At 42.9% G+C, this 16,704-nt stretch overlaps 1 protein-coding gene across 1 annotated transcript; it reads right to left on the reverse strand.

Annotated features, from left to right (window-relative positions):
* Positions 1–6,040: 6,040 nt before the first annotated feature.
* On the reverse strand, positions 6,041–12,332 carry Thap1 (THAP domain containing 1). The gene is made up of 3 exons (XM_005066579.4): positions 11,923–12,332; positions 9,565–9,760; positions 6,041–7,785 (listed from the first exon to the last, which is right to left on the reverse strand). Exons 1-3 carry the CDS (start codon positions 11,991–11,993, stop codon positions 7,417–7,419), a joined length of 636 nt encoding a protein of 211 aa, XP_005066636.1. The 5' UTR covers positions 11,994–12,332; the 3' UTR covers positions 6,041–7,416.
* Between the last annotated feature and the right edge of the window lie 4,372 nt (positions 12,333–16,704).

A 16,704-nucleotide genomic window follows, 5' to 3' on the forward strand; every position in this document is an offset into this window, starting at 1 on the left:
ATCCTCATGAAGTACTGAAAACATGTCAAAGAACAAGATGGACTCATCAAATACGGATGACACTTAACAGTGAGGGAAATAAAGGGAACAGATAGATACACACAGCCACTACAGACTGCAAGAATCCCTCTGAAAAGAGCAATGTTACAACCTGGCCACAGAAAGATTCCCAAAGAAATACAGTGTGGTTTCAAGAAGGAAAGATGACCCAGGGCACATGGCTTGGGTCCCATCCGCTGAGCCAGTAAAGCTGGAAGGGAGTCAATATTGCACCCTAAGGTCAAGGGGAGACATCTGGCCTCTACCAAACAGACACCACCATGTGTGCATTTCATGTTTGCTCCAGGACAGCATCAGGGGGTCTGGGTGCTCCCCACATGGTCAGGGAGTAAGGCCCTCACGGAAGGATGCAGAAGTCCACAACATGAGCATCCTACGTGACAAATGAGCCAGGGTTTCTAGGACTTCTTTGTGGAAATGATGGGTTCTTCTGGGGCTCACTGATCACTTCTCCAGACAAGGGAATTCCAGGCTTACTTTTGATCATTTCCTCCCCAAATGTCTCTAGCAAAATGAAATTTCTGAAGACATAAACAAGTAATTTTTTATGCAGATGAAGATTATTATTTTTTCAAAAGTAGTGTAACCAAATGGGAGGGTCCCTAGGTTGTCGCATAGGAAATCATAGTTTTTAAAAGCTGAACACACACACACACACACACACACACACACACACACACACGCTGAACACAATTCTTACCAAACATACAAAAGGTTTAAAGTTTTTGGAAGCATGGAATTATAAATAAACCACTATGTTTTAAGCCATCAAGACTTGCATTTTAATTCATTCTTAGGTCATAGGAAATGTCACTTCTGAAAAATGTGATATCTGTAAACAAGTATGTTTCTCTTTTATCTATATTTTATTTTTTTAGTACAGTAAGCAAGTTTCAGTGTAGTCACAATATGCCCCAGTGTAAAATCTTGTGTCACTAATCAAAACTGTGTTCACACGTGTGGAGAAGGTGGGATTGTGAATGCAGTAGGGTTCCAGCAAATTCTCCTCCCCCCCCTCCCCCACACACACTCCCCCAGCAGAGCTGTGGTTTCTAGAACCCCGAGGAATCCTGAGTGTTCCCACTTCCAGCCAGCAGGGGACAGCAGGGGATCATGAATGAAAACATCCGTGTCTTGTCTGCTTTACTGAGCCGAGTGACCGTGATCCTTCCTTTGCCCAAACCTTAACATCCAGCACTTCCAAAATCGGGGATCAGAGCTAGGCCACTTACACGTTCACTAATTAACACTCAGTAGGTGCAGACAGTGCCACAAAGAAAAAGATGATCATCAGACACTGTTGGAGCCAATGGTGCGGATCCCATTTCACTCTTTCAGGAGGCAGCTGCACAGGAAAGTCTGAAAGCAACATTCTTCACTCTGTCTGCATCTTGTTTTCCTTTTAACTTTTTAAGTGACCGTTTCTGTCCTCCTGGACTCTTCTAGTCGCTGGACTGTATTTACTGGCGGACTGGTTATTTTTCAAGCATTCTGAGGCTAGGTATGTGAACTTGCCAAGTTGTTGGGTTTCTATAAATCTTCCCTTCTTTCTCTCCCATGACAGGCTGAATCGGAGCCTGATTGTGTGCCCACTCCACATTCATAGTACAAACCCCAGCCTCTAATGGTGCAGACCTACGATTAAGTTAAAATGCCACCTGTAGCATGGGTCCAAAAGGACTGGTGCCATTGCAAAAAGAAATTAGGGCTCACAGAGGAGACGGCAAAGGTAACTGCTCCAGTGCCACTACAGAGAGTCTGAGGGCTTGTGTACCTGCATTCTAAGACCATCTCTAGGGTTAAAGGAAGTGTTTCCTAGTCAGCCTTATATACATGATAATAGATGTCTTCTGCCAGTACCCCTGCTTTTGGAAAGCTATTTAAGAGGATGCTTGAGTAAACCATGGAGTCCAATACAGACTGAGAGACCTCCTGAAATGACAAGATGTCTCTGCCTGGTTCTTAATGCCGCTGGGTAGCTAGGACTTCCCTGATCCACACTCCTCCACTCAGGGTCAGACCCGGGGCTGTTTGGCTGGTTCCGAACACAGCCCTAAAGACATCAGTCCAGAATAGATGACTCTTGCAGCCTAGGACTGATACTGGCACACAACTCCTTATCTTTCATTACTTTAAAGCCAGCACCATGTAAAGAATACTTCCAAGTTGGGATAGACCCTGGCCCCCTTAAAGTTGCCCTCCAGGAGCTAAACAAACTTATACTCTCTTTTACAGGTTGGAAGCTTATCTGGGTGGGGCCTTGCCCTGAGGGTACCCCTTCCATCTGTTCCAGTGCAGATCTGACCTCTCCTCAATGACACTAATCTCCTTGACAACCAGGCTCTCTTCCAATACTTCATAGTAACATTAAGCTTGCTGGTGTCCTTTTTCTCCCCAGACTGTACAATGGCACATTTTGTATTTCTCTTCCCCCACTTGTGCTTTTTGACTGTAAATCTGCACAATGGTTACTACTACCAACCACATGCAGTGTCATTATTAGGCTGCCTTAAAGTCTCCTCAGCCAAAGGAAATCCATTACTTTTAAATATAGCCTTGGGAAACTTCTTAGAATATGGTTATGCTGAACGGGTTAGGCCCAGTTACTAAGGTAACAATCTCTTAAGTTGGGCCTCCTCAGTATGCATAGCTCTCAACACTACTGTCTTACAAACTCCTACTACAAACATTTAATTGGGGTGGCTCACTTACACTTCAGAAGTTCAATCCATCATCATCATCATCATGGTGGGCCATGGTGGTGTGCAGGCATGGTGCTGGAGAAGTAGCTGAGGGTCCTACATCATGCAGGCAACAGGAAGTGGTCTGAGCATCACACTGGGTGAAGCTTGAGCAAAGGAGATCTCAAAGCCTGCCCCCACAGTGACACACTTCCTCCAACAAGGCTATACCTACTTCAACAAAGCCATACCTCCTAATAGTACCACTCCCAATAGGCTTATAGGGCCCAGTTAGGTTCAAACTACAATATTCCATTCCCTGGCACCAAAAAGCTTGTAACAATATCATAATGCAAAATACAACCTCTAAAGTTCCCATAGTCTATCACTCTCAGCAATGTTTAAAACTCCAAAGTTCAAAGTCTCTTCTTAGATTCGTGCAATCTTTCAACTGTAATTCCCCTGTAAAGTTAAAATAAAAAGCAGATGACATACTTCCAATATAAAATGGCACAAGATATACATTGCCATTCTAAAACATAGGGAAAGGAGCATAGTGAGGAAATAGTGGACCAAAGCAAGACTGAAAACCAAACCAACTGGACAAACTCCAAAATCTCATCTCCACATCTGATGTCAAAGCACTCTTCAGATCTCCAACTTCTTCAGCTTTGTTGATTGCAACACACTTCTTTCTCTTGGGCTGCTTCCACTCCCTATTGTCAGCTTTTCTCGACAGGTATCTCATGGCTCTGGCATCTCCAATATCTTGAGGTCTCCAAGGCAATCCTGGATTTAACTTCACAGCTACACATAATGGCCTCTCTAGGCCTTCATTCAGGGACACCCCTGACACACACCTGGCTTCACCAATGTTCCTTAGTTTCAGAGGCAAATTCCGTAGCCCCTTTCTTCTGTCCTTAACTCTAAAGCCAGATCCACATGGCCAAAGCTATCAAGTTATACTGCCTGCTTGAGCTGGAACATGGCTCCCTCATTGAGTTGCATCTTCAACTTTCTGTTTTTGATGGTTTCCTTCACTAAGCTTGGCTGTTCTGAAATTGGATCTGTAGACCAGTCTGGCCTTGAATCAGATCTTTCAACTGCATCTTCACCAGTGTTCTGTTTTCAATGATTTCCTTCACTGCCTAAGCATGGCTGTGCTGGAACTTGTTCTGTAGACCAGGCTGGCCTCAAACTCAGAGATCCACAAACCTCTGCCTTCCCAGGGCTGGAATTAAAGGTGTGCACCACCACACCTGTCTCTAAACTTTTCTTTAATTCCTTTTCACAAACTAGAAACTTAGCTGGGTGGGATCTGCCCTGAGGTCACCACTCCCTTTACTCCATTTCTTAATCTGTTTATCTCCTTGAATATGGATTCAGTTCCATTTCACTTCCTGGTGCCCCATTGCTCTTCAAATTTTACATTTTGTTATTTTTCTTTGTTCAGCTGTCTCCTTTTCATTTTAAATCTTCATTAGAGTTAACACTAATTAACAATATGACAGAACCTAAACTAGGCTGTATTGAGATTTCCTCTGCCAACAGAATTAACCTAAAACTCTTCAATTTAGCCTCAGGTAGACTCTTTGGGTAAGGGCAAAAGGCAGCCACTCTCTTCACTAAAATACTACAAGAACAATTTCTAGGCAACATATTAAAATTCTCTGAAACCCCTTGACCAGCTCCCGATATTTCAAATCATTATCAGCACCATTGTCCAACATGGTCCTGCCAGTATACACCATTATGCAGTGCTTAAATCATTCCACTGCTTTCCTAACCCAAAGTACCAAAGTCCATATTACTCCAAACAAAAGCATAGTCAGGCCTACCACAGCAATACCCTAGTCCCTGGTACCAAATTCTGTTTTAGTTTGGTTTTTTATTGATGTGAAGAAATGCCATGACCATGGCAACTCATGAAAAACAACCATTTAATTGGCGAGGCTCAATTAATTTCAGAGATTCAGTCCATTATCATCATGACAGGGAGCATGGCGGCATGCAGGCAGACATGTTGGAGCAGAGTGCAGAGTGCTACAGCTTACAGGCAACAGGAAGTTAACTGATCGTCTCACTGTGGGAAGCTTGAACAGGAGACTTTAAAGCTTACCCCTACAGAGACACATTTCCTCCAACAAGGCCACACCTCCTAAAAGTGCCCCTCCCTTTACAGTCATTTGCTTTCAAACCACCACAAGCATCATTCTCAGTTCTTGCTCTAACCCACCTACCTGATATGTCCAAGGTATTTGAAAAATATCTTTATTTATGGCTTTTTCTTCTGCTGCTTCAAAGTTCATGAAAATTGCTACCTCACTGTTGCATGGTATTTGGAGAGATCTAAATCTATGTTCCTGGGCTGTAGTGACTCAAATTTAGCTTTTATTTTTTTGTCATAAGAGCTGTTTCTTTTGTCTAACACGAAGTTGGGTTCCATGAGTACACAGTGAAGATGCTCACATTCCTTAGTTGATTCTAAACAAGTTAATATACTATAAATAATCCAATCACTTTGCACTTTTTAAACTACTGATCCACATGGAGTATAATGACATACACTTGTAACCCCAGCATTTGGGAAGTTCAGACAGAATTGCTATGCATTGATTGACAGTCCATGTACATAATTCAAATCCAGTCAGGATACAAAGTCAAACTGTTTGAAAAACAGAAAAACAAAAGGGCTTGGGTCAGACACAGTGGCATGATGAGAATACCTCTAATCCCAGCACTTGGGAAGCAGAGACAGAGGTAGGCAGATCTCTGCCAGTGTGAGATCAACCTGGTCTGCAGGGAGGTCAGAAGAGGGCATAGATCGCCAGGAACCAGTTACAGCAGGTTGTAAGCTGCTGTGTCGGTGCTGGGAACCAAACTTAGGGCTTCAGAAAGTTTTATGAGCCACCTCTCCAGTGACATAAAATACATCTTTAGAAAATTAGTAATAGGTGGTCAGGCTTGGTGGTACATACCTTAAACCCGAGCACTAGCGAAACAAAGGCAGGTAGTTTTCTGTAAGTTTGAGGCCAGCCTGGTCTACATGAGTTCCTGGACAGCCAGGATAACCAGAGCTACATAGTGAGTCCCTGTCTCAAAACAAATAATAATAATAACAACAACAACAGAAAATGGAGAGACTGGGATATAGCTTGGGGGTAAGGTGTTTGCTTAGCCTGCTCAAGGGCAAGCACCAAAAAAAGAGATGTTCATAAAACTATCAAATTTCCATCAATGAAAAGTGCTACCTATTCTCAGCATGGCAGTAAATCAGAAATAAGCAGATCCACAAAAGATACTTGAATAGCATATCTTTAATACTGTCTTAAAAGGTCTGCTACTCAACTACAGTGAGTACTCTGGAATATAAAATATGGTTCTCCTAAACCTAAATAGAGAATTCTTTTATCAGTATTTGTCTATTTAAAACATATTTTCATTTCAAATGTATGTAAGCTTTCTCACAAAGTTAGAACACAATCCACATTGTGAACAGAAACTGCAATATTTAAATTTCAACACTTACGGACATAAACACAGCACATTACTTTTGAACATAAGCCACTTGAAGTAATTTTGATGTAATTTATAATGTAAATTGAAGAAATAATTTTTATGCAATGTCTTGACCAAAATCAAATAGTTAAGGGGAAAATTACCACATTCTGATACAAACCAAACTCTACCAAAATCATGTTAGAGATCTGAATGCAGAGTAACTACAGCTGTAGAATTAGATGCCTTTAGCTAGGGGATGATGAGGGTGTTATCAGGAACCAGATCCCAATCTTACTGATTGTAAGACATGCCACAGCACATATGTAAGAGGTCTGGAGACAACCAGCACATATGTAGAGGTCTGGAGACAGCTCTGTGGAGTTGGTTCTCTCCTTCCACCCGTACGTGGATCCCAGGGGTTAAACTCAGGGTGTCAGGTGTCCAGGCTTGCCTGACAAGCACCTTCACCCGGGGAACCACCTCCCCAGCCCGGTGTTCACTACTGGTAACAGTACTTCACTGTAAGGCCTGCATTCCCCAAGACACACTTCCAATTTTGTAAAGCTAGGACAAGAAGGACCCACTTTTAAATATCTACTTTATGAAGTTATTGATTAAATACGGAATGACTTTTCTGAAGACAGCAAAACATTGTTTTCCTCAAATATTGACTTGACAATTTATTTTGACAAGTGATTGAGAAAAATAAATGAAGCTCTGACTATAAATACAAATGTGTATGTACATCTCTATATTCTGAGAGGCTGTCCTATGATCTCATTTATACTTCTGATTTAAATTATAAGTTCTCTCAATAAAGGGTGTTAATTTTAACTTTTAAACTTAGATCATCTTTACTGCACCATTATCCTCTCTACTTTGCATTTTTACATCATTTCTATAAATACTCAAATGAAAAACAATCCACCATCTTGAAACCAATATACAACATTATATTGGTGGTCAAAGGATTTTTTTAAATATTTTGTTAAAATGTAAAAACTCTGAAATTACAAACAAAAAATTACAATTTTACAGTATATAACTAATTTATTTTAAAAAAATATTCTGATTTTTTTATACAAGTAATCAAGTACTGTTTTTTTCAAATGAAATCCTGTGTGTAGGCTACAAGAGAGCATGTAGTCTTGTCCCACTAACACATCTCATTTTTTCAGGCTGGTACTTCAACAATCTCAAAGTAGTCATTAGGGAGAATCACATAGCCCCTTTCTGACGCGTCATCTTTCTCCCTCTGGAAGTGCACGACTTCCTTTAGCTTCTCCAGCTGTCTCTCCTGCCTTCGGCAGCGCTGCTGGGCGGTCTTGAGCTTCTTCCTGAGCTTTTCCACCTGCTGCTCCAGCTGGTGGATCCGCTTCCGTTGGTGCATCGTGTCCTCCACAGTGTAGTTGTGGTCGCAGAACACCGAGAGGTTATCAGGGGTCTGCAGAGGAGGCATCAGCAGCCCAATAGCGGCATCGACCTGGGAAGTCGGCGGTGAAGGAGGAGAGGGAAGCTGTTCTTGGGGTTCCAGATCTTCCTTCTAAAATAGCAACATATAAGCATCCGTGAGTTTAGTAACTAATGGCCTCAAAATAGCTGCACAGTTTTAGCATTAGACTTTTTTTTTCTTTTTTTTTGGTTTTATGAGACAGGGTTTCTCTGTATTGTTTTGGAGGCTGTCGGTCCGGTCCAGCCTCGAACTCACAGAGATCCGCCTGCCTCTGCCTCCCGAGTGCTGGGATTAAAGGCGTGCGCCACCACCGCCCGGCAGCATTAGACTTTTTTTTATCACCGCGTGGCACAGAAGAACTCCAACGATGAGAAACTAGGTTATCTTGGAGGTGGTTTTGACAGCACTTGCATGGAATCCAGGTTGCCAGGACCTGAAGGCAATGCTTTTATCACTAAAACTCTATCTTCCAGGCTAAAAATTTCAACATTAAGTTTTGGCTCCTATGTGGATTTTTAAAAACAGAGTCTTGCTGTGTAGCCTAGGCTGGCCTCACACTTGAGCTCCTCCTGCCTATACCTCCCAAGTACTACAGTAACAAGTAATATGTAACCCTGCCTGCCATCAGTTTAGGGTGGGTTTTGTTTGTTTTAGTGTGTGTGTGTGTGTGTGTGGTTTTTTTTTTTTTTTTTTTGGTTTTTCGAGACAAGGTTTCTCTGTGGCTTTGGAGGCTGTCCTGGAACTAGCTCTTGTAGACCAGGCTGGCCTCGAACTCATTAATGTGGTTTTTTTGGGGGGGTATCCTTACTGTATAAGCCAGGTTGGCCTGGAAATTACTGTTTATTCCAAGCTAGCTTCATGCTTGTAGCAATCCTCTTGGTGTGTCCCCAGTGCTTAGACTGCAGGTGTGTGCCACCACAAGCCATTTTCAGTCCCAACTCAACTTTTCTATTTGCAGTCAAAGTGGGATTTGTGAAACTGAGGAAGTGACTTAGTTAGGGGTAAGCAAATACTAAACACCTAAAACCGGAGAAAAATAATTTGAAAATAAACTGTCATTAATAGTGAAAAACAAAACTTATCAACACGTAAAGACCCAGAACTGTTTCTAACTTACAAAACTAGAATGAAGCCAGGCGTTGGTGGTGCACGCCTTTAATCCCAGCACTCTGGAGGCAGAGGCAGGAGGATCTCTGTGAGTTCAAGACCAGTCTGGTCTACAAGAGCTAATTCCAGGACAGCCTCCAAAGTCACAGAGAAACCCTATCTCGAAAAACCAAATGTTATTTAGTGGGTTTTTTTTTTCTTTAAAATCGTGTGTGTGTGTGTATGTGTGTGTGTGTGTGTGTGTGTGTGTGTGTGTGTGTGTGTGTGTTCATGTGTGAGTATCTGCTGTGGGGTGGGGGTGGAGGTGCATGAGGGGGTCAGAGACATGGGATCCCCTGGAGCTGGAGTTCCTGGAATTGTGAACCACCTGATGTGGACACTGGGAATCGAACTCAGGTCCTCTGAAAGAGTAAGACACACTCTTAACCAACAGTGATTGTTGTCAAATGATGGGTTTCAAATACATTTATTTTCTTAACCCTTTCCTGATTTTTCCAAAATTTCCACCATGAACACATTAGTTTCATAGATTTTATGGTTAGTGTACAGCGCAAAATCAGTGCTTAAGATCCTAGAATTTGGAAGGCAGAGGTAGGAAGATGGGAACTCCCCAATTCTGCCTCAGCAATACAAAGCTCAAAGCCAGCCTGGGCTAGTTAAGCCCTACCTCACACAAGGGATATGAGGGGAGGAGAACGGAGAGGAGAAAAGAAAACAAGGAAAGGAAGAAAAACAACGACCCAATATTAAAGCCGGAATCACCTTGTCATGTGGCTCAATACAAAGAAATATAGTGGGCACAGCGTTCTCCTTCAGCAACTTGTTGTTGCACTCTCTCTTAAAGCAGTCTGGGGTGAAGTGCTCCGAACAAATACTGCTGTACTTAGTGGGCTTGAAGTTTTTCCTTCTCACAGCTGCCTCCCACTGTTTACAGAGACTGGGGCGAGTCAGAGGAAACCTAAGAAGACAAAATTCAGTTCTCTGATTTTACTTAAAAAAAGAAATTAAGAAAAAAAAAACCACTCACACTCTCCTGCTTATTACCTCCTGTGTTGTTATCATGCTAAGAGAATCTGATTGAAGATTGGTTCCTGTTACTATCTCACTGATTAATGTTCATCTTTTCATAACAAAGACACTACCAGTTCAAGTAAAATAGACAGTATGCAATACAATCCTACTCGAATTTTTACTACCACTTTTGTGTTTTGCAGAAAAACAAAAATCATACATATAAGGCCGGGCGTTGGTGGCGCACGCCTTTAATCCCAGCACTCGGGAGGCAGAGGCAGGCGGATCTCTGTGAGTTCGAGACCAGCCTGGACTACCAAGTGAGTTCCAGGACAGCCTCCAAAGCCACAGAGAAACCCTGTCTCAAAAAACCAAAAAAAAAAAAAATCATACATATATCTGTATCCTGAGATAGACTTCTAGTTCTTCATGAGTCAGCCCAATAAATATAAACAAACTAAATCCTGACTGCCTGATTTATAGGCAAATGGTTAAGAAATAAAGGACATATTTTATCACGTAACTCAGCCTAGGTAATGAGGACCCTTTATACTTATTGACACTATGCTTTTCCATGTCCAAGACTTGGTGGTACACTAGAACTGGAAAAAGATGAAGAATGTTTCTATTTATGCTTCATAATTATTCCACCCCATAAGGTATGGACCCCATCATGCTTTTTCATGAAGACCTAACCAATCTTCACGGTAGTGCTTATTCTTTGCACAGCAAGCTTTCTGCACTGCCAGCATATACAAGCAGGAAAACAACCTATTTCTAGAAAGAAGTACAAATCAGTGGGGACTTGTTAGAAATCTTAGTATCTAGTCTCCCAGTCTAGGAGTCCAAATTCTTCGAGGTCTGCCAATATCTATGCCATTTACTGTTCTTTTAGATAATGGATAAGATAATGCTCTTTTAGATAATGGATTAGCCTTCTTTTATTTTTCAACATCCAGCAGAAATATTAATTTTGATGTGTGTCATCTTTAACTGTTCTCCATATTTTAAGGTTTCCCCCTGCCATCCTAGTAAAAGCATAGGGAATGAGGGTGGCAAGTTAAATGGATATTCCCGCCATCATTTTCTGATCTATTTATTCCTATAGTATGAAGATGTATGAAATTTCAGAAATTCCAATCAACAAAGAAGTAGTAAATTAGGAAATATTCTATCCTCTTCCCAGAGAGGAAACATCAGCATACTAATCTCACTTTCTGTCAAACATTTTTTTGTTAAACACAAACAGTAGCCACCCTTCCAAACAAAACAAAACCCTGAAAGAACATTTTGAAATTTGCTTCTGTAATTGTATTGCTATGGATAACTTGTATAATTTATCAGTGAATCTGATCTCTGAGCTATCATCTGCAAACAGCCAGGAATTCTTTCAAAAACCTAATGTAAAGCTTATAATAATGAATTTGGCTGCTTGAAAACATCACATTTTGTGGACCATTATCAGTGCTAATGATTACCATTAGTAACGTTAATTCTGCAGCTTTCTACTTTCAAGAAAGTATTTTTCACGCCGGGAACTTGTGTGTGGTACTTAACACATGAGCCAGCCCTGATCGAAGGGAAAGGCTGGAATTGGCTCTTTTGCCACTGAATAAAGTGTGTTATGTCCACGTTATTATTACTGTGTGTTCAAAGGCTGGGGTTCATTTCGGCAGCCACCAAGAGCTTCCTCTACAACCCAGGCACCCTTAAAGGTCGGTGCCTTGAAACTGGGTCTACAAGTCCTCCCTGGCATCCCGGCCACTTAGTAGTCGCGCCTTCCTCCTACGGACTGCAGCAAGGTCGGAACACCGTCTTCCTCCTACTAAATGTTTCTCTGTCAAGGGTGTCCCTTGGGACGAGATTGGGAGGGCTGCGGGGACCTGTAGGCGTCGCTCGCATGCCGGAAACCCTCCACGGCAGAGAAGGCGCGCTCGGAGCCGCAGCCGAGCCGAGCGAGCCCGCGGGGGCGACGCGCAGCCACGGGTCCCCGCCCCCGGCCGCCCCGCCTTCCCCAGGTCTCGCGCGGACACGCGCCGGGCTCCGCCTCCACCCGGCCGCGCGCCCCTCGCCCCGGCCGGCCCACCGCCGAGCACGCCGGTTACCTACTTGTGGAAAGAGACAGGCTTGTCCTTATCGTATCGGTTCTTGCAGCCGTAGGCGGAACAGGACTGCACCATCCTTCCGGCCCTCCACACTTCCCCTCTGCCCGGGAGGCAGGTGAAGGGGGGGGGTTCTCGGTGTCGCTGCGCTCGGCTTTGACACGCTCGTTGCTTTCGGCGGCTTTGGTCAGCAGTTACACAGTGGCGATTACCTCACTGTGGGGGTGACTACTCTGTCCGTTGTGTTGTTTGCTTTAGCAGAAAGACCACAGCTTTCGCCCGTCTCCCATCTTCAAGATGGCGGAGGCAGCTTCAACCTCACCTCTCGCGAGGAGTTCGCTCGTGGTCTCTGATTAGCCGAAGGTAACGTTCCCAGGGAAGCCGACCATTGGCTGAGGCCAGGCGAGGCTCTGGGGCGTGGCCACCAGTGCGGAAGTGGGTGGGTCCGCCGCGCTTTGGCCGGAAGAAAGGGCGTTCGTTTGGGAACCACACTCGAGAAGCCGGGGCTGTAGTGATCGGTGTGGTCGATTTGTCCGTCGCTTTCGCGCTACAGCTTGGTAAAGACCGGCCTGCTGGATCCGGAAACCTAAAGGAAACGTGGAAAAGCTCTAGTTCCTGGTAATACGTAATTTTTTAAAGGGGCGGCTGCGGAAGTGTCATTTGCACAAACTCAGAATCCAGGTGGCCGTCTTCTGGTAGATAACAAGGACAAACGGGCATTCCTCCTCAGTTGAGAAAGCAGAAGCACTTATGAATGTTGTTACTGTCGTGTCGTGTGCTGTGCTGAAAATTGCGAGCTGTTGTAACGAGATGGCTCGGAAGTTAAAGAGCATTGGCTGCTTTTCCAGAGGTCCTGAGTTCAATGCCCAGCAACCCCATGGTAGCTCACAACCATCTATAATGAGACCCGGTACTCTCTTCTGGCATGTAGGAGTACATGCAGACAGAACATTATATACATAATAAACTTTAAGAAAAAAGATGACATTCTAACTGGATGATCTGGAACTTGTCAAATAGATAGGCTAGCCTTGAACTCAGAAGCGATCCACCAATGCCTCCCAGTTAAAGACCTGCACCATCACATCCAGGTCCCAACATTCTGTAAAGGTTGGTGAAAATAAAACACGCCCATTAACAGTTCAATGAATAAATGTGGCACAGCCCACAATCAGTAGCAATCAAAATAAAAATGAAGCTATAGGATGGCCATGTAGCTCAGTTGGTAGTGCTAGCCTTATGTTTTAAAAATGGGTAGGTGAAACTATAATCAGGAGTGGTTACTTTTGAGGAAAGATGCAATTAACAAGGTGGCGGTCAGTTTGTTTGTAACTCGTTGATGGTGCTGTATGGCTAGCTACTAACAGGCTTAATAAAACTGGAGCTGGACCCTCCCCTTAATAATAAAAGACTGGATCTGTAACATCAGTTACTGGCCAGAAGAATAGGACTTGAGTCCCGTCTCTAGCCCCGAGAGGTGGTGTGACATGCTGGTCTGCCTGTAGGTTAGTAATATGTAATTAAGTCAACCTGGCTCCAGGAGCCTTAAATCGTAAATGGCTGTATAGTACTTGGCTTATGGAGAATGAAGATGTAACCCTGCTGTCATGTAAGAGTCAGATCAGCAGACTTGTCAACCACCTAAACAAGACAAAGACCTCCAAGAACTGTTTTGGTTTAGAAATGGAGTAAGTATTACCTGAAGTACAGACCAGTACAATGGTCCCTTTGGCCATTGTGCACTCTTAACCTATTGAAACTGCTCTACTCTGTAAAAAGTGCTCTGCAATAAAGCACCAATCTTTTAACCTTCTGTTGTGTGCCTTGTCTCTGTTTTTCCACTTTGGGGGGAGGGGAGGTAAAGATGAAAGAGATAGGGAGCTGAGGGGAGCCCAGACCAAAGGCCCAGTGATAGCATAGTTTATACACTTGTTGGTGCTTATTGTATTTAGAAAAAGAGTTTAATTTTTTTTTTTTGAGACAGGGTTCTCGGTAGCCTTGGAGCCTGTCCTGAATTCGCTCTGTAGACTAGGCTGGCCCTGAACTTACACAGAGATCCTCCTGCCTCTGCTAACACCTGGCAGTTAAAGAGTTTATTAAATAAGGACTATATACCGGGTGGTGGTGGTGCATGCCTTTAATTCCTGATCTACAGAGCAAATTTAGGACAGGTTTAAGGCTACAGAGAAACCCTGTCTCAAAAAGCAAAAACTAAAAATACAAGGGCTCTACAAAGTGAGTTCCAGGACAGCCTCCAAAGCCACAGAGAAACCCTGTCTCGAAAAACCAAAAAAAAAAAAAAAAAAAAAAATACAAGGGCTATATAAAAAGTGCAATTCCGCTCTTAAAGGAACAATAAATATAAACTTATTTGGTCATTTCATTGACTTTTTAATAAATATCAAAGGTTAAACTTTGGTTGTAATATCTGGCCATTTAAGGGAAAGAGAATAAATAGGAACAAGAGTGCTAATTCTAACTAATATCTTGAGAGGCCAAGAACTCCATTTACTGATAAAATACCGTTTAAGGAAAGATTAAAAGCCAGTTTTTAATTCATGGTAGTGGTGGTATGGCATCCCTACAAAGGGACTGTGAGGTTGAGGCCAGTCTACATAGTGAGACACTGTCTCAAAATGGCATTACATGTATGAAATTATGCCAGCACTGAGAAGGCAGAGGCAGATGAAATCTCTTGAGTTGAAGCCAGCCTGATCTACAGAGCAGAGTCAGGGCTACACAGAGAAACCTTGTCTAAACAAAAGAATGCTGGAAGAATATAAATACATAAAATATTGCACTTGAAATATACTTTAATAACGCATGCTATGTCAGTTATTGTAGACATACGATGATGTCTACCATTTACAAGAGGAAAACAGCCATCTGTATTTCTACAAAACTGCTGTGAACTGTGCCTCCCCCAGGTCCCCACACTGAGGCACAACCTCTACTGTGGCAAGTAGAGGTAAGACAGAAGGTAAGACCTTGGGGAGAGCCTTCATGAATGAGATTAGGGTCCTTGAAAGAGACCCATGTGAGGATACAGCAACAAGCCGGCCATTGCCAGAATCCATACATGTGCTCACTTTACACACACACACACACACACACGTATAATATTCTATTTTAAGGATCCAGCATGACTTTGGTTGTGATGGCCATTTTGCCTACCAAATGACCGTGGCTTGCGTTCCAAACCACAGAAACAAAAGTTGCTAAATGTCAGCTGTCAGCCTAGGCTCCAAGGTAGAGTACTTGCCTAACTGCACAAGCCTTGGCCTTGATCTCCAATTCTGAACCACTAAAAACGAAGAAAAGGAAAAAGGTGAGGCAGGAGTTTTATATTGGCCACTGATGAGATGCTCAGACTCTTAACTGACAGTTTATAGTGTTAGTGGTTTATAAGAAAGTCACATTTGTGTAGCTTTGCATAAGTCCTATTGTTTCTGGGATGCACCTGCCAAAGGTTACTATTTTTCTGAATATTTAAATTGTTTTTTTTAAACTACTTGGGTTGGGGATGTAGTCCAGTGCGTGCCTGTGTAAACAAAGCCCTAGGTTTGATTGCAAGCATAATAAATAAGCTAATTAACATCCAAATTATTAGGTTCGGTGACCTTAAAAATCTGATAGAGTCAGTAAGTTAAGACTCTTGCCACCTAGCCTAATGGCCTTAATTCAATCTCCAGATCCCACACTGTAGGAGAGAAAGAAATGACTTGTAATTTGTTCTTTGATCCCAAGGGCAACAGAATAGATATTTTTTTTCTGTCCCTTAATCCTTTACACCCTGGTATATATATAGCTTCTAAAGGACTATTCTGAGAGCCAAACATGGTACAGACCTGAAATCCCACCTCTTAAGTGCTGGAGACAAGCAATCCAATGCTGCCTGGTGTGCTTGAGGCCAGAAAGACCAAACAAGATCCTTTCTCAAAAAGGGAAAAAGATTACAGTCCCAGTAGTCTCAAAGAATACAGCCTGCACTACAAGGGGCTTTGAGCAGAGAAGTAGTTTGTATTTTGAGGCAAGGTCTCACTCTATAGCCCAGACTGGCCTCAAACTCTCAATGATCCTCCGGTCGCGACCTCCAGAGTGGCGGGATTATAAGTAAGTACCACTAAACCTCAACTAGATGGCATGATTCCTCATGGCGCACCCAGTCTCTCATTTGGGGATATGGGATATATCAGAAGATGCAGACTGTGGCTGGTAAGACCCAAGTTTGCTTAAGGTCAAGGACTGAATGCCTACAGCCAACATTAATGCCATGAAATGGGTTAGGCCCCTGATGGCAGGCCTCAAAGCTTGTTGGCTTGACACTGAAGATTTCTTAAAGTCTTAGTGTGTAAGAACAGCGGTTCTCAACCTGCCTAATGCTTCAACCTTTTAATACAGTTCTTCATGTGGTGACCCACAACCTTAAAGTTGTTTTGTAATTTTGCTACTGTTATGAATTTTAATATAAATAGTTGTGTTTTCTGATGGTCTTAGGTGACCTGTGGAAGGGTTAACAGTCAGGGGTCTTGACCCACTGGTCTAAGAGCCTTAGTACCTCTTGTTTCTCCATAGCTGAACCCCAGGTTTGTGGACTATAGTATAACAAAATGGAGGGGGTATAGAGTTCATTTGTTGTACATTGGAACTGGGGTAGGGCAAAGGATGCTACTGCAGACAAGGAGATGCAAAATCAAAATGTGTTATCCAACATACATTTAAATACACAAAAGAAAGCCAGGCAATAAATAACAAAGTACAAACTTATCTAAATCTACACTCTTACCTT

Source organism: Mesocricetus auratus, unplaced genomic scaffold (genome assembly GCF_017639785.1).
Source record: "Mesocricetus auratus isolate SY011 unplaced genomic scaffold, BCM_Maur_2.0 Super-Scaffold_100026, whole genome shotgun sequence".
Taxonomy (NCBI): domain Eukaryota; kingdom Metazoa; phylum Chordata; class Mammalia; order Rodentia; family Cricetidae; genus Mesocricetus; species Mesocricetus auratus.